Source organism: Tiliqua scincoides, chromosome 4, assembly GCF_035046505.1.
Source record: "Tiliqua scincoides isolate rTilSci1 chromosome 4, rTilSci1.hap2, whole genome shotgun sequence".
In the NCBI taxonomy this organism is placed as follows: domain Eukaryota; kingdom Metazoa; phylum Chordata; class Lepidosauria; order Squamata; family Scincidae; genus Tiliqua; species Tiliqua scincoides.
Window position 1 is genome coordinate 92,123,964 of NC_089824.1, and position 25,158 is coordinate 92,149,121.

At 45.0% G+C, this 25,158-nt stretch overlaps 1 protein-coding gene across 4 annotated transcripts in view; it reads left to right on the forward strand.

Annotated features, from left to right (window-relative positions):
• CDH18 (cadherin 18) overlaps nucleotides 1–25,158 on the forward strand; it is a 181,570-nt gene that overhangs the window by 148,021 nt on the left and 8,391 nt on the right. For all 4 annotated transcript variants that reach the window (XM_066625975.1, XM_066625976.1, XM_066625977.1 and 1 more), the window contains 3 exons: nucleotides 7,789–7,925; nucleotides 20,961–21,082; nucleotides 23,961–24,078. In XM_066625975.1, coding sequence (XP_066482072.1) covers nucleotides 7,789–7,925; nucleotides 20,961–21,082; nucleotides 23,961–24,078 — 377 coding nt within the window. The remainder of the gene's footprint in view (nucleotides 1–7,788; nucleotides 7,926–20,960; nucleotides 21,083–23,960; nucleotides 24,079–25,158) is intronic.

Sequence of the window (25,158 nt, forward strand, 5' to 3'; positions counted from 1 at the left end):
ATCTTGTAAACTGCAGGAGCTGAGCTCTTTGCAGGGTAATTAGCAGCTACAGTATCTGAATTTTCAACAGCCTCAGGGCTTGAGGCAATTAGTTGTCTGATCTTTCCATCACCCTTTGTCGACCCACCAAAAATCAGGTTTCGATGCACCAGTCCCAACCCGCAGTTTGGGAACCACTGCTGTAATGCATTTAACATGGGGTTACCCTGATGATGGTTAGGACTCTCGAGCTAGTGCAGAGCATGGCTGCCTGACTTCCATTAGGATGGCTCAGTATTTCAAATTGCCATTACCTTTATCATTAATTAGGAATGCCACTTTACACTTACTGCATCTCTGAGCCAGGGCACACAGAAGAGCATTTTCAGTTACCATCCCTTAACTTTGGAATTTCCTTTCCACAGAGACCTGTCATAACCGAATTCTAGATGGTTTTGTTGTTGCTGCTGCTGCTATTTTGTGTGTGTGTGTGTGTGTGTGTGTGTGTGTGTGTGTGTGTGTGTGTGTGTGTGTGTGTGTGTTTATAAATTCAGATGAGCTTTTAGCAACAAGGATAGGACAAAATCACCACTTTGGGTGCCCGTTGGAGAGAAAAGCAGGATATGAATTGAATGAATGAATAAAGATGAAGTTGACAGTGTATTAGGGAGGCATGACATACATCCCATAACCCCACCCCAAAGTTTTGAATGGAGGAATGAGATATAACTTGAATTGAAATAAAATGTAAATAAATAAGTGTGACTTTTTTGGTACTGACACCAATAGGTAGGCTAATATGTTTTTTTCGTATTGCCTTACTATAGTTTTGGAAAACATGTCCTAAGCTACAGGAGTGTGGTTCGCTATTTTATTCAAGTGATATGCTGATGCTAGTAACAAACAAAACTCTAGAAAGTTTCAGCAAGAATGCAGAACAACTTTAGCAAAACCGACAGATTTTGGATGTTCTTGAAGAATATATTAAGATATAATGTTAAAAGTAATGTTAAAAGTAAAAGTAATGCTAAAAGGAATAACCCATACAGTCAAAAACATATGATCTTCCTTTCGTGTCACAGTTTTGCCTTACGCAAAACTTCCGCTTATTTTCTTGGGGATTTGATTGTTACTGGTTATACTGCAATTGACACAGTTGAAAATTGAACTCAAGTACTGTGTGCATCCAGTCCTCTTTCTGAATTGCCCTTTACTGGCCATTGCCGTGATTGAAAAACAATTGAAGGCCTTAATTGCAGCCCACATTAAGAATGGCACTAGGTTGTACACTTACTGTAGCTAAAAGCTGGCAAACCCAGGGAATAGTTCAATTCTCAGTACTACAAGCCAGATTCTTCTATTCCATTTTATACAACACTGCTGTTTTATGGCCAGGCAACGTGGAATGCTCAAACCAGATTAAAAAACCTTGCACAATTTAAGAAAGCTTTTCTGTGCACTCCAATGTGTTCGTTTTATGAGGAGTTAGTGGGGCATGCAGGAGAGTCTTATTGCTGCCTCTGGCTTTTCCACTTTGTCTAATTGTTGTGCAGTATTACCTACTAAGGAGTGATATATTGCAGTGCTTAAGTTACCTGCTCCTCTGGGCAGTATAGAAAAGCTCATTTTCCATCCACCTTTGTTTTATTTGGAAGCTGTGGTGGCCTCAAACCCACTTCACCTCTGTTTTGATCAAATGGATAAACCTCTGTTCTGCAGTGGTTGACTGACACATAACAGTAAATGATGAAGAGAGCAAAGCTCTGATGAAACTGTTAGGATAAAGGGACAGGATTACACAGTTATTAGCAGATTTAATCCTTAATTGAAATATAACATCCTTATTTATTGGGATCACCAGCAACAAGTGAGCTGATTTAGCCCCAATCCCAATTATGACTCTGGACAACCTGATCCTCATAGATAGGCACCCCACAGACATATGTGTGCCCAATGTGTCTCTGTGGCCAAACTCCAACAGGTTGTGACAAAAACAGGAAGTGCCAGTTTGTTTGTTTTTTATTATTTTCAGAAGTTTGGAGGCACAGGGAGCCCAGCAGAGGGCTCCCCTCCCCCGCAGGCAAGAGGCAAAAACCCCTTTAACCCCAGCAGCAATGCAATCCAGGGACAGATCCAGGGGGGTTAATGGGTATGTGGCCCCCCAAACTGTCACACCAGTGGGGAAGGGCACCCTCTGGGATGGGAAGCATAATTGGGCTCTGGGGAACATCCACTTGGCAGGGTGTCAGCAGCGAGATGGCGCCCAGCTGGGAGCCCAGGTCTACCTTCCTGGAAGAAGTGACTCCAGAGAACGGAGTTGTAATAAAGGCCAAGTCTACCCAGCAGGTCCAGGTGGGAGCCCAGGTCTACCCACCTTGTTGACTTGGGCTCTGAAGTTAAGGTGGAGCTCATGGACCCCCAAACACAAGTACTGGATCCGCCCCAATGCGATCACAATAATCACATTGCTGTCTTTGCCCCTCCTCAACTGGAACTTGCAGCAGTTTACAAACTCCCAGAGAGTTTGGGAACCACTGCACTAAGCTATCAAAAAGCGTGTTTTAACAAATTCATAGTTCCATTATTTTCTTAGTGTGTGCATTAATACATATACCCCTCATATATTATCTTAACTTTGAGGGTTTTTGAATTCTTCCCAGCAAATGTATTAGTTGGGGTTTTTTTATCCTTTCAGAGGGAGAATCATCCCTATTCACCTCCCTTTGTAGGACTATGCAAAAATAACTTTGTGTAGATCACAGCTGAAACAAAACACAAACCATAAAGCTGCACAAAATTTTGAAGTCACACATTTGAAATATAAACCAGAGACTTTTTAAATTTTCAGTCAAGATTCATAAGCCAAACTGAAAGCTGGTGGAAGTCTGTAATTGCTTCAGTTGCTACCTGTAACGATCTGTGAAGTATAAAGTAATACCTCCCATGATACTGGCTCCTTTAATGCTGTTTCACTATACTTTGCTTCATCCTGGGTTGATTGACAGCCATCATTGCCAATGGGGGCAGTACATTCTAGGTAGGCCAATCAGCACTCTTGCCCTACGCATTGGCTTGCCCTATGCATTGGCATCTCCTTTAGTGGCATCTCCATTAGTGCTGTTCCACACAGAGTTTGCCTCTGCGTTGATGTAGGTATTACGGTACTTTGAATGACTTGTCACATCAGTTGCTGCCTCTCTGCTCAGTCCTTGTTTGTCTGTGCGCTTCAAGGCCTTCATGCTCAGTGTTAGGCAGAATGCCAGCAACTGAAGGGAGCTCAGCAGAGCACCTGACTTCTGCTTTGAGGCTATTGTGACATTGCCAGTTATTTGCCATTTTTGAACCTTGTGTTCAACTTTTGGGAGGAGGCAAAGGCAATACGTTTGGACTTTCATAAATAATGTTAAGAAGGCATCCCATATTATAGCACAGGAGGTGGCCCGTCAAGAAGGTGGCAGCAGATAATTAACCATGCACCTGTCTTTAGCCCACACTTTCCTGTGTTTGGTCAAATAAGCCAGACACATGTATCGTTTCATGCTTAATTTGGACACATGCTGCTGCTGAAAATGACAACCTCTGACAGTATTTTCATGTATCTTGGGTCTCAGCCAAAGTCTGTCCTTGCCTGAAAAGAACATGCTTTTGAAAAAGGAGTCGACTTCAATTCATTGTTTTATCCCTTTGTAATAGAGTTTTGCTGTCAATTCTTGTCCTTTTACAGCAGCAGAACTCGGATAACACAAACCAAATCGGCACTTCAGGATTCATTGTAGAAGGGGCACACAAAGAGATTTCAGTGGAGAGGCCTGAGTGAAAGGCCTGCTCTTTGATATATTCGAGTTGAAAAAGGGTTGTTTGCTCTGGTTACTGTTGCTATATAATAATCACAGATCTTGGTACTCCAGAGAAGAAATCCCAGGTGATCTGAATCCTGAGTGGAACTGCCCCCTGCCCTTCCTAAATGGCACTCCTGATCCCAAACACTTTCTTACACCAAAGTCTCAGTTCTCCATGTTCACATGGATGTCTGTGTGTAAAGTTCCCCCGTAGACACACATCAGGTTAGTATAATCATTGAGAAACTATTCAACAGTTCACTAGTCATAAGTTTTGAACTTCTTCCTGGCTCTTTGGGGGAAAAAAACCTCTTCTATTTTATTGATGTTCTTTCACTAGAATCTGCTGGTTTCCAAAGTTTTGTGCTCATTTCATTTGTATTTATGAAGTTGTTCTTTTTCCATTTGTTTCCGGCTCATGTTTTCTGTGCCCCCCCCAGGGTGTGTCCTAGGTTCTTCCTTTTTTTTTTTCTTGTGTCTTTGGCTACAATTATATGTTCATTTAAGATCAGCATAGTTATGTGGATGATTTCCAGATCCATCTTTTGGTTCCATACCATTCTTTTCTTTCATTATCTGCTCTTCTGCATTCCACATTATTGCTGCTTTGTCCTGGCCTCCTTCTGATTTTCTTGCATGCAATCAATGTAAAACTGAGTTTCTCGTCTGCCCTCCTAGTGGTCTTGGTATTCCTCTTCCTTTTCTTTGCCTCGAAGTTCTGCTGCAACCTGGACTTCTGCCCAGGTTGATAACCTTGGGGCTTTATTTGATTTTTTTCACTCTCTTTTTGATCCTTTTGGGGCCCAATCCTATCCCCTGCAAGCCCAGACCATGCAGCACTGCCCAATGGGTGGGGGGAACCAGACAGCCCAGGAGAAGTAAGTAAAAATCTTTTTTACCTACCTCTTTATAGGCTGCCTAGTCTCCAGTAGTCTCCTAGGACCTATGCCTGCTCTACAGCCTCTGGAGTTTGCCCAGGTGGCTACAGCCGACCAGATGGCCAAGTGGCTTTCACATCCCTGAAATAAAATTTTCAATTCAAAATGTGAACTCTTCTGAACTCTAAAACTTCTAAGAAAATGGAATACAAAAACGAAAAAGGAGTAGTCACCTCCAGGATTTTACAGGCACGCACACACACAAACCTTTCTGCAGGGATGATGTGAAAGCACTGGGAACAAATTCCAAAGCAGATACATGGGGGTCATAAATAGGCTCCAGTAGCTCTTCCTCCTCTCTCCCAGGCCCATTCTGTCTTACTTGGCAGGAATGCTGCCTGTCAGGAGCTCTCCAACTCTGGAGAACCTCAAGCACCCCTCTGATTCTCCTCCTGCCTCCCCATTTCATGACTTTTCAGTGACATACCCTCTTACCTTGCACCTGAATCCACATTCCTCCCCCCCCCAGCAGCCTTTAGGTTTTGCCTGCAGGAAGGTTGGGATAATGTGCCCTTCCTTTTTCTCACCAGCAGCTTCCCCTTTCTAAGAGATCCAAAACCAAAGGAAAGAGGAGGCGCAGGAGAGAGGGGAGAATCCTAGTGACAAAGGAAGCAGGAAAGTGATAACTCTGCATGGAAGTCTAGGGGAGGAGGTGTACTTGCAATGTGGGGCTCTAGCTGGTATTGGGGAAAAGAAGAGAGCTAAGTGACTGTGTCTATTCAACCACTCTTTTGCCCAAGGACATAGCACCCCCTCAAAATGCTGGGAACAAACTCCAAAGCATTTTCAGTTCATCCATTTTCCATTCACTGAAAATTTTAAGCAGAACCTGCAGTATCTCCAGTCACCAGGAGATGGTTCCGGCTATCATCAGATATTGGACTAGCTGGCACTTCACGGCCGCAGTGGCTTAAAGTGGTTAAAGATGCTGGAGAGTCAGCTGGAAGGTCGGCAGTTCAGGAGTTTGAGACACCCCCCCCCCCCGGAGCAGCGGAACAGGGTGAGCTCCTATTACTTATCTCAGCTCCTGCCAATCTAGCAGTCTGAAAGCATGTCAGTAGATAATTCGAAAGCATGCAAGTAGATACTTAGGTACCACTGCTGAGGGAAGGTAACAGCATTCCGTGCACTTTGGCGTTTAGTTATGCTGGCCACGTGACCACAGAAGATTTCTTCGGACAACACTGGCTCCCTTGGCTTAGAGATGGAGATAAGCACCGCCCCCTAGAGTTGGACACGACTGTGCAGGGGAAACTTTACCTTTTACCGTCATTAGATATTGGACTAGCTGGCACTTCACAGTCTTGTCTTCCCCAGGCTTCAGCAGTCGGCTGCCCTCTGTCTTCCCATCATTGCTCCACTTGGAGTAGAACTGGGAAAGCGGCACTCTAGTACACTCCCCTAGGATTACACTGCAGCCTGTTCCTAGGGACCAACAACCTAGGATCTGCTAATGGCAGACCAGAGAGGAAGATCACTGAAAATTACTGCCCTATGCCAAAACACAGAGTTTGGACAGGTTGATATGGGTGAAGACAGCTGTAAAGTATCACTGTTATCTTGCTCTGTGACTGAACTTTTCCTTAACCATGTTCATGTTTCTGCAGTACACTTCTTTCAGGTGTATCTGCTTATATCTAATCATAGATATCTTAGGTGTCTTGTTCATTGCTGTTCTTTTCTTCTTCTCTGTCATTTTGGTTGCTCTCTCGCTCTCCTTCCACTGACATGCTTTCTCCAGCATTTTTGCTTTAAGCCAGCTGTTCTCAAACTTACCATGGTCATGACAGTGCCATTGAATCGTGCAGTTCAAAATCACAGCACCCAGAAGAGCCAGTAAGGCCATCAAGAATATCCCATGGTGCCCCTGTGAGAGCCCAATCCTGTGGTCCAAGCCACGCCTCCACGGCGCGGACCACAGTCGCAAACGTGCCATAAGGCACGTTTGCAGGGCTTACCGCTGGGCTCCCACCAGAGGTGACTCATTGCCAGTCAGCACTGAGCCATTGCCCGGTGGGTGCCCGAGTTCCACAGCTCAGCGGTGCCTGCGACCGCCGGGCTGCGGAACGGGGAATGGGGGCATTCCCGGGGGTGTGGGGGAGGCGTTCCAGGGAGGGGGGAGGCATTCCTGGGAGTGGGGAAGAGGTGGGTCCGTGGAGCCGAGCTCCGCATGATCCCAGGCACTCATGGAGGTCTGTGCGCCCTACACGAGCACCTTCACTTTAGCGGCAACCAAACAGTCGCCGCTAAAGTGAGTAGTCCCATTGCGGGACTGCTTCCCTTACTTGGAAGAAGGGGACAAACATCCCCTTCTTCCGAGGAGCCTCCCGCGGTAGTGCAGGAGGCTTGGGATCCGGCGGGAGCCCTTTGTGGAGCCGCCAGGTCCTGCAGCTCCGGGCAGCTCAGGATTGGGCTGTGAGTTTGCTGGGTTGCTCTTGAGTGCTGTTTACATGAGCAAATTGCACATGACAGAAGCAGCCATATATATTCTTAACCCGTTTGCCCCATTCATGTCAGAAATAGGCATAATGGGGCCTACTTAGTACAGCAGAAGAGTTATTTGGGAAGTGGAACTGAACCCTCCACTGACTCTTCCTCACATTCCTTCACAATATATGGTAGCCCTTTCCATGGGGAAGTTTTGTAAAGTAAATGTGGAAAATAAAACTCTTTATTATAGGTAGATTCATAAGCTCAGACACTCTGCATGCCTGGAAATAACTAGATAACGTATGAATGTGATGTTTGGCACCCTTGTCAGGCTTCAGCTTTCAGAGGTGCCATATTTAACTTTGCCTTATACTGAATCAGACCATCTAACGTAGAACTGTCTATTCCCAGCAGCTCTCCAAGGTTTCAGAGGATCAGAATTCAGCCCTGCCACTTGAGATCCTTTTGCTGAGATGCCAGACTGAACCTGGATCCTTCTTAAACTTTAACTGAAGAAGGTGTAGGTTTAAATGGTTGAGAAATTAGCTTGCTGCAAAACGTTATTAAGCATTTTTTTTAATTACTTTGATTTTTTTTCTTAGATACTTCATTGATCACAATACAGAAGAAGACAGGTATTTCACTATTGACACAAACAGTGGAACTATTAAGACTGCGAAGGTCTTTGATCGAGAAGAAACTCCTTGGTACAACATTACAGTCGCTGCTTCTGAGATTGGTAGGTAACAAATTCAAGGCTAAAAGTTCATACCTATCCTTTACTTAGGACTGGACCCTCAGTGTACCGTCCCATCATTCTGAAACTGTGTTATTTCTCTGTGTTACCCATGTTATTTCTTCACACAGGAAACTGGTGGAGGAAGATGGTTGGCTTGGGTCCTCAAAATATTTCTTAAGCATTTCATCTGAGCAGGTTCCTGATGTGATGATATGTTGGGACTTTCTCAAGGCAGAATCTTGCCCCTTCATTGGCAACTATTCATCTGACCTCTGTAGTTGGTTTGTTACATTATATACCCTAGTATATCTCTATGGCACCTAGTCCCCATGCAGTCATAGATATAAGAGTAGGTCTTTCGTGTACCATAGGGTGCATAGCATTAAGTAAATTGATGGTGAAATAACGACAGACTGTTTTGCCAAATTCCCAGTTCAAGTTTCGCCTAGAGAACCTATGCCCACTTTAAGCTAATTAGCTCCCTTGTGTTCCCTAACAACGGCCCAAGTTCTGCACTGCAGCACTGCTGGACCCCTCCACATGGGTTGCTCTCCTGTTTAACCTGCAGAGGTCCTCCTTCCTCCCCTCTCCTGCCAGCAGCTTCTTCAGCCACCATAGCAACAACTTGGTCCTTAGCAGGTCTTGGGAGTTGCATTCACACACCAATCTCAAGTGTCTGCAGCAGTCTCTGTTCCAGCGATCCTCAGAAGTCCATTTGCCCATCTGTCCATTAGTCAGTCCATCAGCCAATCCATTAGTTTCCCAGTGCATTAATCCATCAGTTTAGTTCCTCCAAGCTCCTTCCTTCTGCTTTCTCAATCTCTCCAAACTCCTTCTTCAGGTGCTGCACTTATCCCTTAATTACCTGTTTGTCTCTACTGGCTGCAGCTGTGCAGCATACCCACTGCTAATTAGAGCTCTGGGGTTAACCCCGTGCTTGCCTACCAGAGCAAGGGGCCGCTGTTGACACCACATCCTGTCTCCTCTAGGGATCTTGCACATTTCCATTACACAGACATGGCAATAGTACTTAGCATTTCCATGGCACTTTTTGAGTGTTCAACACACTTCACATACATTATCTCACAATCCTTTCAACAGCCCTGTAAGGTTAGTCAGTGTCATTATCCCCATAGTACCGATGAGGTGTCTGTAGTGGAGAGATAATGGCTTTATTATCTCTCCACTGGTACCCTAATAATGGTACCCTAAGGCTACCTGTTGAGTTGATGGCTAAGGGGACCATTGAACCAGGCACTTTCTAACTCATGCTCTTAGCTTCACATCATTTCAGCTCTCAGCTGTGTATCGGGATTGCTATTCAGTGAAGAATGTGGCATTTGAAGTGCCCTTACTAAGGCAAAGATTAAGACCCGTGTACTATTTTTGGAGGCCTCTGCTAATAAGCTATGGAATTAAATGTCAAAAGCTCCTCAAAATTTTTATAAGGCCACTTAGCAATCAGAATCAGTAAGGCAGAAGCATGGGGAATAAACTAGCTGAGATCCACATTTTTCCCCATCAGTAATTAAGAGCCAGTTTAGAGAATGTGTCTTCCTCTACCCTACATTTCCTGCCCTTCTTAAATATTCCTTTTCGCTCAGTTGTCTGTTCTGTGAAATGGACTTAGGAAAGAGTAGTGTATGATTCTGGGTTGCAATGTTTCTAATCTGTAAAGGGCAGACAGCATAATTTGTCATCAGGCTGGCTTTAAGCCAATTGGATCACTTGCTCCAAATTGGGCCTTGAGCCAAAGGTGGCCCTATGTTAGTGTAATCTATACTAGTCTTGTATGCAATTTTATATTAAAATGTGCTTAGTGGCATTTGGTCCATTGATTCACATATACTTTCAAAGTGCATGCTGTAATTGCTTTCCATGCTACCATCAGGTCTATAATAAATTTTATGTATTCTTCTAAGATTCTGCAGACATTGGCTGTGAATCTGGGACCCTGCAAAAAATGTTTCCAATTGGGCCCCAGTTCCTAAGGCCGGCCCTGTATGCCGGACATATGGCAGTAGATGTTACATATCCACTGCTGTGAATCCCAGTCTGGTGCTACAAAAGCTGTGCTGCTGATGTGCACAAATGACTGGAGGCCTTGTGGGCCCGCCAGTGGTTCACCCAGCCCGCACCAGAGCAGGTAAGACAGTGGCAGGGGCAGATCTGGGGATGAGTGGGGCAGAGACTGGACTGTGCTGGGATGGGAGGGGGAGAATCTCAGCCGCAGCAGCACCTGCCAGGATTCTGTCCCTTTTTTCCTGGCCTGATACACCCTCTCCAGTTTCTCAGACCTACACAAGCTAAATAGCTGGCATAGATTCAATGAGACCCATCCTGGTCTGTCTGGTCACCCCCACTACCACCATAGCATGCAGCACACACTCCACTGGCATTGTTGCAGTGCACAGGCTGGTGGGGATCGGATTGGGCTGCCCATCATCTTTTAATCACCACAAGATGGTACCAAGGAAAACGAACAGAGGCTGTAAAATGGCAAATCTCTTCATATCCACCCATCATATTTTCATCTTTCATTTACTACTACCTGATAATGGAGTCTGCTTTGCAGTTTAATTTATAGGAGAGGCTGCTGGCAAAGGCTGCATTAGTACTATGCACAGATATTTTATGAAGACAGCCAACTGACTTTTATAGTTACTCCTGCCCTTGGGATTGAGTTAAGACTTCAAACTAAGTAAATTTCTACAGTAAACAGGAGCTTTATGGTTAACCATGAAGAGTACAACCTCTGAGACCTGAATGTGTGCTGCACAGTCTCTTCTTATAGTATCTCTCCCCCCCCCCCAATGCAGTGTGTAATTCAGCCCTAATCATAAACAGGTGTACAGCAAGAGTGAGCTTTTAATTAAGATTTAAAAGCCTCACTGGGGCTTACCCATGAAGTTGCCTGCCTTGTGGTAGCTATTGAGGCTTGGGGCAGGGAGGCGGAGGAACCATCAGATATAGCGGTTTGAAAGAAATAGATCTCAATAGCCTCAGACTTAAACGTTGCCTGCCTGTACTTGTTGCCAGATTCATGAGCAATTGTCTGGACACTGTCCAATGAACACTCGAGACAACACACATGGGAGAAAGGGCCACTTTATTAGCATTTTAATACAGAAAGGAGGCTGAGACCTGCAGTTGCAGGGGCAGCGAAAACCCCTGTGTGGTGTGGAGGTGGGACCACTGGGCGGCCCCAGAACCAACTCTGTCCCCCAGGCTGGATGTGCACCCGACTCCAAGCTGCATCCCGTTCTTGGGCGTCGCAGCTCATCCAGGTTTGTCCCATAAGGGGAAGGCAACCGGACTGCGGGCTGTGCCGCCTCGAGCCACTGAACCTCTGAGGAGAACCCCCACAGTCCCAGCCAGGGCTCTAGTCAATGTCCTCGTGCCGCTGAGCCACTGAGGACTGCTCTTGGGTTGTGCCCTGCCTATGCTGTCTGAAGGTGCACTCCACGCTCCCAAGCACACCTCAACCGCACCACCTGCCAACATAAAGTGACCGATTATATTTATAGGGGCGCAGCCCCGTACCCATGGCAGTCTAGGGTAGGTGAAAAAAACTGCCTGTCGTCGTCCAATCTTTACAAGCAGCAAAAAATTCCTACCCGGCCCCAAACGCCGACCAGTAAAACTCAGGCTGCGTAACAGGTGGGTGGGTGTCCACTTGGTGCCCACAAGCAAAGAAGGGAGGGGGGGCTGTTGCTGTGTCCTTAAAATACCTCTGCTCCCCCCAGCCACAGCCCTCCACCAATCCCCTCGCAGGGGAAGCGGTTCGCGCGTTCCGGCCAGGGCATACAAACTCCAATCTCCCTGCTTGTAATTGGGCAATCGGGATTCATTGCAAAACAAGGCAGCAAGAACTTGGATGTTTGCTGTTGAAAGGCTATGGCTCAGAATGCAGACAGAATGCCCTCCAAAAGGACAGTCTCCTTAAAAGTCTTCCACCCATACTGAGCATATGCGTTATTGAACGAGCATTACGTACAGAGTGAAAATAAGGGGCATGATCCAGTCAAAGCGAAGTACTTTTCTATCTCAGTGAATTCAATAGAGAGAACAAACAGATGCTTATGTCAAGTGGTTAAATTTGGCTGGATAGTGACAGTGGATTTTTACTTAGACAATTAGATCAACAGCTTTACTCTTTCATGCACCCCCCCCCTTTGCATAAAAACAAAAGATGACAGCTGAGGAAGGGGAATCAAATCTGGTCTTGGACAAGAAGTGAGTGCTGCACTCAGAGCATCGGGCTAGTGTGTTTTTTTGTCACCTTTCCTCTCTCTGAAGACACCCTGCCATATGTTGTACCATCTGCAGCTCTTTTATAGCCTCCACTTGGAACCCATTTGCAATCGCAATGCAAGCTAGCAAATGTGAGGAAGACAAACAGGTGGCTCAGCACAAGACCGTCTCTTGTAATGACAGGCCTGCTTTGCCGTCTTCAAGCCTGGTTTCAAAGGCAAGGAAACAAAGAAGAAGATGCTTTCGGTTTTTGATACCAGAAAGATTTGAGACTTTTCACAATGGAAAAGGCTCATAAGAATCCCTGTTCAATAAGTTCTGTCAACTGATTTTTTTTTTTTAACCGAAGTGTCAGCTGCTCCTTGACAGTCCTGTTCAGTTCAAAGGTGGTATTCCTTACAGAATTTCTTATCAGACTTGGGTTCTGGAAGGATGGAGGATACTCATGTTCCCTCAGAGGAGGCTCTCAATAACTGGAGTCAAGAGAGATAGTTCTGCTTCTCAAGTCAAGCAGGTGTAGCCCTGTAAGCTGCTTCTCAGGAAATCATTTTTCAGTCCCTCCGAGCTCTTTGAATAGTGTATAAGTGAAATTCAGTGTTAGACAAAAAAGAGATTTACATCTATGAACCACCTGTATATTGGTAGTTGTCCATTTAAAAACACGTTCAGCTTATCTCTTTTTCCTTTAAAAAACAGTAGTCTTGTTTTCCTTTTGACTGGACAATTAACAGTATTTAGCAAATAGCGGCTTTTCTAAAATAAAACTAAAAATAGTTCCCTTTTTACATACTCTATCACCCAGAGAATTAATGTTACTGAGCATTAACCATTGTGTAGGATCATGTGTATTTTGGTACTGAGCATACATGCTGACTAGGATTGCTCTCTTAAGCTGCAAGCCTATGTACACTTTCCTGGGAGTAAGCCCTATTGAATGCAATGGGACTTACTTCTGAGTAGACAAGCACAGGCTTGTGCTGTGAGAAAATGAAGGATTTGGCATTTGAAATCCGAATTTGAAGTGAGTTTGCAAATCCTGATTACTGGGCAGCACTAGTTAGGGTTGTTAACTGTGGTCAGTGCTACTGCGCTTGCTAATGCTATACCATGGATAAAGCAAATGTGAGAAGGGGGAAACTATATGGAGAACAGTGGAAATGTTTGCACAGAGTGGGGATAGGCAAGGAGACCATGGCACACTCCTGATCTAAAAATGGCTGTGACAGTAATTTTCAATCTTTTTTGTCTTGTGGCACACAAACAAGGTACTAAAATTGTCAAGGCACATGATCAGTTTTTTGACAGTTGACAAGGCACACTGGGGGGCTCACATCCCCCAATGGACCTACTAATAAATGACCTCCCCCAAATTCCCATGGCACACGTGCAGACCATTTACAGCACACCAGTGTGCCACGACACAGGAGTTGAAAATGGCTGGGTTAGGAGATCAGAAAATGTTACATTGGCCTATTACAGCTCGCTGTTACGGAGTTGTGACGTCCGAAATTTGTTTGGAAACTGAGATTCCCTTCCCAGAGAAAAGAATGTTGACTGGAGTCTGTTTCAAAGGTGGAGAAAATGTGTTCAGGTTGAAGCATGGCACTCATCCTTGAGTGTTCCTAGTGATAAATCGAAAGACTGCCTCATAGTTTCCTCACATAATGTTTTCCATGCAGGAAGAGAAAATGGATCTAGGAGCACTCTATAGTAAAGGAGTGTTGTCCTAAATGCAAATAAAAGGAGCTACTCTCCCCAGTCTCTCCTCAAGTGTAAAGAATTGCTCCATTTCCTATAGAAGTCAGGTATGCCTGTTAACTGCTTATTTGTATGCTTATGTTTCAATATAATACCCACACAGCTCCGAATAGCTGAAACGCCTGCCTTGTAAAATATATACATTTTCCCTGTGTTTTTTCCCCTTGTCATTATCAAAACGGAAAAGGAAAGCATTGAAATTTCTGGACAAAATTACAAAACAGAGTCTCTCTCCACTGACGTAAGTGGAGAGAAAGCAGTTCTAAATGAATTATTTGTGAAGATTTTGCCAGGATATTTTTTCAATTAAAAAAAATTTATTCCTAAGGAGATGCTAGAGCATAGAGCTGAGGATGTACAGAACAGGTGCAAAGAAAACTCTGAGAATTCCCTGAAGTGGGAAAGTGTCCGATGACCACAGGGTTTCTTATTAAGCTCTGATTACCTGAGACGCCAGGGCGGAAGAAAAATGGCCATGGGAGATGCTGCTGCATGTATGTACAGCCTTGACCTCAGCCAATCTTAGCGAAGGGAAAAAAAGATTCATAGCAACCGTGTAAGCTTCCAAACCCCTCAGAATCCTCCAAGCTGCAGGACTGTGAGCCCCAGGGAGATGGAAATGTTGGTTGGTCGGCTGATTTAGTTTTGTAGATCTTTGTTTTTAAAATTCAGCATGTCTTCTCAGTTTTCTAAAGGGAAAGCACAAGTGTAAAAGCAACGGCTTGCTGCTCTGTGAACAGAATCCTCGCTGCCATGCTTCACAGGAATTGCAGACAGTGCAAAGCATATGAGGCCTGTTCACTAGCCCAGCAAGGCAGGAACAGTTTCACAGGCACTTTGAAGTAGGAGCACTGAGTTCCGATCAAAACAAAGGAGACGTGCAAAACAGCAGGCAGCAATTTCCATCTATTCTGCTGAGATTGTTGTTATTGACACACATGTTCACCCAGAGCTGAAGTGCTGCAGGCTCGTAAATATGAATTAAACTCCATGACTTCTGTGGTAAGCTAGTGGTGTTGAATGTAGCAATCACTCCTGTGGTCCAGCAGTCCCAAGAGCTGCTGCTTTTAGGGGGCTTCACTATTTCTTGTACAGCACAATCCTAACTTGCGCTGGAGCAGACGGGCCGGTGGACCAGGGCTGCATCCAGAGCAAGTTCAGGGCCAGAATTGGTGCAATCCGAGACAAGGGGAAAACTTTCCCCTTACCCCATGTCACACTGCACTGGCCCCAGTGGGTCTACTCAGATATGCGCCACCTCAGGAGGTGCAAATCCATGTAGTGCGGAGACCACGCCGCCCAGGAACAGGGTCAGGATCTGACATAACTGCTGGATCTTGGCCCCGCCTCCCGCTCCCCCCCGGGAATGCCCGCTGCTCACCCTCTCCCACCCTGAAACACCTCCTCCCCCCTCCCCCAGACCTCTGTGTTGGCCAAGCTCAGCTGATTCAAACCCCGCCAGGCTTGACTCCGATGTAGGGAGGCCAGCGCAACGCCTTGTGCTTGCCTCCCTGATTCTAACAGCATGTTTGTGACACCCCCGGGTCGGCATAAGTGACTTGTGCCGGCAAACCCGGGGGTTAGGATTGTACCCTTAGTGACAAGGATGGTTCTGTGCTTGAATTGCTTGGCATGCATGAAATAGTTGCATTTATTGAAGTGGATTGGGAAGCTCTGGCGGTCAGGAGAATTCTGTGTACATACCATAGCTCTTTTACCCACACACACACACACACACACACAAATAACTGGAACTGGGTATTAGATAGGACAGATGGTGAAAGTTAGGCTTGCATACTTTTCAGCCTAATGTAGCCAGCTAGCCAAAGATAGTCCACTAGAAAGGAAGGGTAAGCCTTTAGAGACAGGCTGCTTGCTAGCAAAAATTGAGACAGAGTCAATTGAGAAAGACTGCTTGCAAAGACTGGGGGTATTGCCAAGCACCTGATCATCCACAGTGGGAGGGCTATTTTCAGCTTGCAGAGCCATATGTCTGCCTTAGAATCACTTCTCACATGCAGTACTGTGACTCTCCATGCCCTTGCAAGCAGCCAGCAGGAAACATGGAGATGTGCAGGGCCCAATCCTTTCCAGCTTTCCGGCAGCCACAATTTAGCCCTGAGATAAGGAACAAAATGGTCCTTTATCATGAGGAAGCCTCCGTGGCTGCCCCCCTCCCTACTGCAGAATGCAACACGCTCCTCATTGGCATGGCTGTGTCAGTGCTGCAGAGTTGGATAGAATTAGGCCATAATGCACTGGCATAGCTGTGCTCTCTGCATTTTGATTATTGCAGTGGGGACACATGAATTTTATTGAATGCGTATCCTGCCCTTCAGGTTAAGAAGGACTGTTCACATATAACAGACTAAAACCAACAAGTTGGAAGGGCCTGGGCAAATAGATGGCTAGCATCTTCAGCAGTGAGCATGCATTGGGGACCGGGTGTGGAGATAAGCTTATCAGCCGTCCATATTTGGCCTGGAGTCCCCAGGAATCAGCACTCATATCTAGGCAACTATTGAAAGCAATCCTGGGGATTTTAACAGGGCGTCCAAGAATTTCCAGCATTATCATGTTTGGCAAAAACAATCTCCACGAATAGCTTCAGCCCAGGTTGGCACATATGGAAAGGCCTGGTCTCTTGGGGGAACCTGGCTTGGGAAGCACTATCTAAAGGGAGCCAGGTTTGACGGTCTCAGGTTCCATTTCGAGGCCTATGTCTGGCATCTCCACAGCTGGCATCTCCACAGCTGGCATATGCTGTTCTTTCTTGCTTTCCCCATTTGTGTGTCCATATTCTGGCTGCTGTTTGTGACCCAGGACACAAAGGAGGAACCTGGACTGTTGCCCTCTCCTCACACCAGTGTTGAGGCTGTGTAGTGTGGACTCCTGCCATGTGACCAGGGGCTTCTCACAAAACCCAAGCAGAAGGAAGCTACACTGACATAGCCTCCATACTACAAGCATTACAGAAAGAAGGTGGACTAAGATTCTAATCAAGAATCGATAAGAGTTTCAGTTTTTTTCCTGAGGTTTGTTAATGTTTAAGAAGATGAAAAATCCAGAGGTGAACAGACCTGTTTTTTTCTTTAGTTTTGTTTTTATTCTTGTACTATTCCCAAAATAGCAAATTATCAGGTGATTTTAATGTCTGATATCAGATAATTGAAGCAAATGAGTTCAACCTTTCATTGTTCAAACTTCGTTACTGAATTGCAGCTCAAACAGATAATGTAAAATTCATTCACACACATAAATTGTTAACAGCATGTTAATCACCAAACCTGCCATGTTTTTGGCAGAGAGCACTGGATGATTGCCTATATGCACTGACAATGCTCATGTTACGATTTTGTTGATCTTGGTGGCTAATTTCCTGGAAGTCTGCATCTGGGAGATTCTTTCAAGGGTAGCACCTTTCAAGCGCAGCTGCTTTCAAGGAATCCCCTGCACCTTACACTTGCTCTTACGTTGGGTCAGCAAAGTGTTACACTTGACTTGAAGCTAAAGGAAACTAGATCACCAATTCTGGTGTTGCCAATAACCACTTTCCAAGATGTGTACAGTTCTCCTAATTCCATCTTGGCCCCTTAGCTGACATTCACCCTGGAGGGTGTGAGGCATAGCTCTGTCTGCTGAAGATCATGCTAATAAAGGGCCATTGATTGGAACAGAAACCCTATAGTACTGTAGGGCATCTGTGTATCACCTTCCTCTGATGTTTTGCAAATTCAGGTTGCCCACTTTGGCATAACTGCATTTCCAAGCCCAAGTCTTTCTGAGTAATAAATTAAACTTAACTGCCCAGTGGCCAGGCCACTGGGATAGTCTTTTCAGACTCCTTCTCCAGGATGTCTTTCTCACCAACAGCCTAAGCATGGGGTGCTTCCTACATCCTGCCATACCTTTTGTCCCTTCAGGAACCTCTCTGACTGGGATGTAGTTAAACTTTTGTGCCCTTGTGGAAGGACCCCCTTAAACTCAGGGCCCAGTCCTATCCAGCTTTCCAGCGCTGATGCAGCCGCAATGCATCCCTGAGGTAAGAGAACAAACATCCCCTTACCTTGAGGAGACCTATGTGATTCCCTCCTCCCCGTATCACAGGATGCAGCACACGCCCTATTGGCATGGCTGCATCTGCCTTGGAAAGTTGGATAGAATTGAGACCTCAGTCAAGTCCAGGAAACTCCTGGCTGCACATCAAGAACAAATGGATGGCTGTTCTCAGGAACAGAAGGCTTACCCCATCAAGAACAGTTAGACTATTTTCATTATGCATATAAACGCATGGTGAAGTGAAGGGGCCTAGCAAGCCTAACAGGAGAGGAAGTTCAGAAGACTGGTGCTACCAATGAAAGAATCCTGCTCCTTATAGCTTCCAGCACAGTTTTCAGCAGCAGTGCCCGCCAAGAGTTCTTGAAATTATCTAAGCAGATGGGGAGAGGGGCATTCATGTTATACAAGTACAAGAATAGTTCATTTCATTTGAACTTAGTGGACATTGACGAGATAAATGTTCTAAAGGGAGTGCTGTCCTCCTAAGAAGAATGCAGCTCCTGACAACCTTCTTTTCAGGCAGCCTTCTTTGATCAATAAACTTAAAAGATCTTTGCAGACAACAAATGTGTGCTCCATCATTAAAGTTATTGTGTGGGGAAAGGTGGAGAAGAAGTGAGGCCCACTAATGAGATTTGTGGTGATCTGTGGCTTTTGTATCAACTCCGGCTATTTCAGTCAGCCTACTTTCCCTTAAGTACATTTTGCAATCAAGTCCTTTCATCAGTGGATGGGGGTCTCTTTCTCCCTGCTATGGATTTGGCAATCGCACAGCAAAGCTTCCATTGAAGTCTCCCTTACAATTCACAATGAAAGAATGGGGTTGAACTGAAAGCATCAGAAATAAATCTGAACAATGTTGTCCTTCGCACCTACTGGGCTGAAGCTAGAGCAATACATAAGGAATTGTTTTATGTGCAGTGGGACAAAGTAAGATCAGACATTATTAAATCGAGAGCCAGTTCAAAAATATAGCGAAGGACCATTTGCACTTGCAGACCAGCGATACCCACCTGCATTCTTATATGCCTGAGTATTTTAAATAATCGGTATTTTGCTCTTGGACACTGTGAGCCAAAAAGCAGGATCTAAATTGTTGCACAAATCAAATCAATGTGATACCACTCCGTAAGAGGGTTCTGCTATATCAGAAATGCAACAGCATGTTTGAAAGCCTTTTGAAGTTAATTTGCTCCGAGAATGTCCCCCAAGCAGATTAGCTGTAGATGATGAGTGTCCTGAATAGAGAGCTGGTTTGCAAAACAAAAAATGAGAAAAAACAGGAGAGCAAAAGAAAAATGTCCTGGAAAGCCCAGCCTTACCTCGGGGGGGGGGGGTACAGGGCCAACCCTTGGTATAATCCCCCAACCCCTGGCTGCCTCTGGAGGTCAGGCTTACTGCATGGACCATGCCAAGGCAAGGTCACCTGCTGAGCCAGCTGTTGGTTCAGGCAGCACAAGGCCTCCTGGGTTGCAACTCCACAGGCACCCCCGGCAGCACCAGCCGTGGTGGTGTCTTCCAGCCTTGGATGAGCCTGCATCATTCCACTGTTACACCATGCAGCTAAGACAGTGAAGCACCAAGGATCTCCACCTGGGGCTGGCAAGGATGAAGGCCAATGACAAAGATAGGAAAAAGGGAAACCATTGGGGAAGTGGGGGCAGGGCACCATTTAGGTTGGGGAAGAGGGAGGAAGAGGCAAAACATGTAGCATGGCTGTTTGTTTTCAAGCAATGTCTGTTGGCCAATGAGGGGGCTCAAATTTTGTAGGCACCAGTCTGAGCAGTGTGGTTGACAGTGACCCATACAGAGAGCCAGGGCAAAGATGCACAAACCCTTCTCAGCCATGTCTGAGGCCCATAGGACAGCCCACTTGGACCCAGTCAAGAGGCCCGAGCCTCTACCTATTCCACACAGCCAACAGTTCATGAGCAATTAATGATCTGAGTGGTGTGCCTGAACCAAACCATGCCAAGCTCCTCCCCCACATCCAGAGTGGACAAAAAAGCAGTGCTTCACGCTGTAAGCTTTTATGCAATAATTTATTCCATTTAAATGTTATATCTTTCTACCAATAAACTTTTAAAGTAACTTTCAAATGTTAAAGCAAATTCGATGGAAAGTCCCAAAACCAATCTAAAAATAAATCTTATTACAATAAAACAGAACACAACTGAGATTGTATGTTAAAGTGCACCCCCTTCCACCTTCGACATGTCTTCTTCCCTCCCAGTTTCTGCCCCCCCACCTCACCTTTGAGAGACCTTTCTTGTCCTATTGCTACGTGCAAGGCCTCCGTTGCTTCTCCAGCAATGGACTGGACGCACGCAGCTATGTGCACTTTCAGATCACCACTTGCAACAACCAGAAAGTGTATTCCACCAATAGTTCTGGCAGTGGATTGTGTGAATAGGATTTGGCCATTAGTTTTCCCCTGGGAGTGCATTTTACATGTATTTAAAAGCACAGTTGGTTACACCCCATGCAATAAAATGATTTAAAGAAGCTATGTGTATATTCCTTCGTCATCTTGTTTTGTATTTTTATTCTGTTCCCTGAAAATATTGGCTTAACAGCTTATTATTTTTATTCAGCGTTGATATGACAATCAGATGAAGCCAATGGAGTATTTCTTGAATATGTAATTAACTCTGAGGACTCTTCTCCCACTCTTGTCCTTGAATGCTTTGTAATTGCAAAAGATTTTAGAATCCTGAAGTTGATTGTTCCAGTCTTGCTGAATTTCAAAACATTAAATCTGGACTCTGCAAACTGCCTTTTGTATGGTTGTCATCCCGTGATGCTGCTGTTGTAGCTTTTGGAACCTGTGACAAGTCATCGTTTTGGACTGAGTTTCGGTACTTTTCTTTCAGGGGTTTGTGCAAGTCATGCACTTTCAGGACAAGCTATGACCCCGTGTCTCCTGAAGGTGCCAAATCATTTCATTCTTTGTGTGTTTCACAGATAGTCCTGGCCTCCTGAGCCATGCTGCTGTTGGAATTAAAGTTCTTGACATCAATGACAACCCTCCAGAGCTTGCTGGAGATGATGATGTAGTTGTCTGTGAGAATGCAAAGCCTGGTCAGGTAACCTACTAACCATATTTAATGTTATGTTTCAAAGTAGCTCAGTTCAACAATTGTTTATAAAAGAAGTTGTGTGTCTGTGTGTGTACACACACGTGCCACACTCCCTGCTGCCTACCTACTCCCTTCAATTTGTCCCTTTATTGGTCACCTCTGCTTTCTTCGCCTCACATAATTTCCCATATTTTTCTTACAAGATCTGTCTGACTTCTTGACAGATCTAGACTTCGACTAGTCCATGACTTTGAGTAGCATTGGCACTCTTGGAGACCTGAAATGATGGAGCAATTTCTATATTATAAAAGTAGGGAGAACTTTGTGACAAAGTCAGATATGCAGACATAAATGCATCATTTCCAAATAGTCATTCCAAATAGTCATTTCAGATGCTAAACTGGCTATCTGCCATTGTGGGTGAGTGGTTGGGATTTTATTTTTCCCAATCCTATGTTTTGTTTCCCAGCGCTAGAATGATGTCTGACAACAATTCATCTTCACATTTATATGGGACAAAATCAGTGGTATAGTTGCAATGTCTTTTGCTTATCTTGCAATTCATTTGTACTGTGTTACAGTTGAGGTTATAGCATAAGCCTTGGTGTAACTATCTGCTACAATAGTTCTCCCTGGCAAAACAAATTGCGGGGGGGGGGGGGGCTGTCAAAAACCTGCTGCACTTCATCAGCAACATTGATCCAAATCCCTAGATGTTTTGAGCAATAATCTGGTGCTTATGTGACTAGTACCAGACATGGTTGGTGGAGTAGACATCTGATGTAATATGCATTCACATCCCCAGCAAGAGATGAATGGGCAGACATAGCTGGTTCTCCTTGGAGGTACCGAGATGGCACTTGTTGGAAGATTTTTAAAATATCTCTAGCTCTGTTTTAGGACCGTATCCTCACAAGGCAGTGAACGGCAAACCACTTAAGCTGTAAAATAACAATAAAAATTGCAATAAAGCCCAAGAGTGATCGGATAAAAGCAAAGATAAAAATCCAGCTCCACACAGTCAACCTGAAAGCCTTACAAAACACGTGATCTTGATGGCATACTTAAAAACAGTCAAGGTGGGGAGTGAATTTCCTTGGGATGAGGTAGAAGTTCTAAAACTGTGGTGGCAATACTGAGAAAACCCTGTTACTGCTGCCAGCCACCTGGATTTGTGTGAAAATGGGAGGCCACAAGCAAGTTTTAGAGAGAGACTCGTGTGAATGGAGACATTGTTTGAGTTTCACTGTAAGCTGTTGGCATCCTTCAGTCTCGGAAGACTATGGTGTCACGCTCTGAATGGTGGTTCTGGAACAGAGTGTCCTCTCCAGTGCGCGAAGCCTAGGTAAAGTAGGTATAGAGGATAGGCTGTTACCCATGCAGCAAATTCCCCCTCTCCATGTCGCTGAAATGGTCCAATGGAAAGGCAGAGGCCAATACGGTTGGTTCCAGCGGTGTCACAGGAGTTGCCAGAATATGACTGTGTTCAACCATGAACTGCCTCAGGGACTCCGGCTCTGGGTTTTGCCTCAAGGTTGACTCCTGAAGCCGTTTCCATAACTGGATATAGCCACAAGGCAGTGGAGGTTTTGTAAGCTGTAACTCCCCTGGAAATGGAAAAATCCTCCCTGAGAAACATTTATAATTACGTCCTCAAGCTTTTGACTACCCTAGAAAATCTTTAGAAGTTTTACCTGAGTAAGGCTGCAATCCTATGTATACTTTCCTGACAGTAACAGTCCAGTCCTATCTAACCCCCCCCCCCCCCGCCAATGCAGCTGTGCCACTAGAGTGCATCACGTGTCCTATGAGGGGCAGTCCCAGAGATCCCAGAGCTCTCCGCCAGGTAAGGGAATGTCTGTTCCCTTGTCCAGAAGTAAGTCTCCACTTCCCTAATGGGTCTATTCAACTTGTACCAGTGATTTAGCTGGTCCAAGTGGACCCAGGTAGGTGGATAGAGTCCAGGAAGCAGGATAGAATTTTGACAGCACTGCTGCCATTGAGACCACCTCTTTCCTGGTCTCGGCATGCACCTCTTTCCACCCCAGTCTCTGCTCACTCCTCCACCTCTCCCCATCCCCAGTACCGACTTATCACTGCTGAGGCTCCTACAGTGGCTGCAGTCATGCAGGCGTGGTCACTTGCCATGGCAGCCAGGCTGCATTCTATGGTGTGTCCCCTTTTGCAAGGGCTGTAACAGTTATCCAGTGTATGTTCATACATTGGTGTTCTGCAACCATTTGCATTTCATACATAGTCAGACCTCAGAAACTGTTCTCTTTTGGTCTGCAAAGGAGGATCTAATACAGGTTTCCGTGTGCAAAACACCTATCAGGTGCCAGTAAAAAAATTTCTTGTTCATATGTTGAGAAGCCAAAAGAGTATTGACACAGATACTGCTAAGTCATCTTGCTCTGGGTGAGTTGCACATCCCTAGAGAATGGAACCATTGAACTACACCATGTCAATGTTACACCAAAAACCTAAAGTAATATTAGAGATGCATTTTTTTAAACTTGTATACCTACCCTCTCAAGGTAGCTAAGGAAACATGTAATTTTGGCCAAATGTGTTTGGATCAGAGACACTGTCAGTATATTGTAATGTTAGAGTTTTGAGCCTGAATTTAGCTCATTTCACTATAGCCTAAAAACACAGCTGCATGCATGCATGCATGCATGCATGCATGCATGCATAAATAAATAAATAAATAAATAAATAAATAAATAAATGGTAATGGATCAGTAGTTTCATAGGTCGACTTTGGCAGCTGCCAGGTGGAAAAATATGAAAGAAATCTAAGCTTAAAAGTTCACGCTGAGTTCTGGCAAGATTTGGGTCCTGCTGAAATTCCGTCACATTCACCACTTAATTTTCCTTACAGGTCATTCAGACTATCACTGCCACTGACCAAGATGACTTTGCAAATGGGCAAAGATTCCATTTTTCTCTGGATGACAGTCTTCCTTTGAATCCCAACTTTACGCTGAAGGACAACGAAGGTAAATCAAAGACGTTGCTTTATATCGGCAGGGCTCTGTGTTTGTCTGGGACGTCTCATTGAACAGAATGACTTCCTTTCCCATAATCATTTTTTGTCAGTGGACAAAAACCACAATCTATCAGAGCCAAAGTTGTTTACAGCAAGGACACCATACTCATACCTCTTGCGCTGTGAACAATGAATATCTGGGGATTGTGCTAAAAAGAAAAAAAAGAAAAGAATAACCTTGTAATATTACTTCTCCATCTATATTTTATTATGTTTTTGACACATTCAACATGCTGCTTAAAAAGTTTTTTAGAGATATATTGCAGAGTTTTACTTCCACGTGAGTAACACTGACCCCACATTCATAACTGATACGATAACATTTCTGGAAAAATATTTGAGTCAAATGTTAGCACTTGGCATTGATACACTCCATAGTCAAGGCCACCACCTCTCCTCAGGTACAGCATTTGACTCTGCAGACAAACTCCATATCCAGGGAGACCTGGGAACATGACTATGGAGCTCATCAGTACTGGAGTGGGAGGGCATGGCTAGCCACTGTACCCCAATTCTGAGGGCTGAGGTGACGTATGTGTACCTAATTGTGTGCAGGGTTTTACCCTTTTTCATAAGAAATACAAACATGTACAAACAGCTGACTGCAAAGGGCACTATAATGGGGCACTCTGATCAAGAGTGATGTTTGTATTTCTGCCTTTACTGCAGCACTCTGTGTGTGTCTGCACTGTTTTGTTTGAGAGAGCGTTGAAGGTTATGGCTGGCTGCACAGGGTCACAGTCAGAGCGTTAGCCTGACAGCCCAATCCTAACAAAATCCATGCACAGCAATGCAGTGGTCCTGTTGTGAGCTATGCTGCATCCCACATGGAATCTTGCACGCTTGAGGTCTCAAGGTAAGCATCAGCAGCTGCAATGGGTCAACTCTGTCTTCACCATCAACATCACGGGCACCAATCAGAATGGGCTACATCAGAATGCCAGATGCAAGGGAGGGCACCAGGATGCAGGTCTGTTGTTGTCTTGTGTGCTCCCTGAGGCATTTGGTAGGCCACTGTGAGATATAGGAA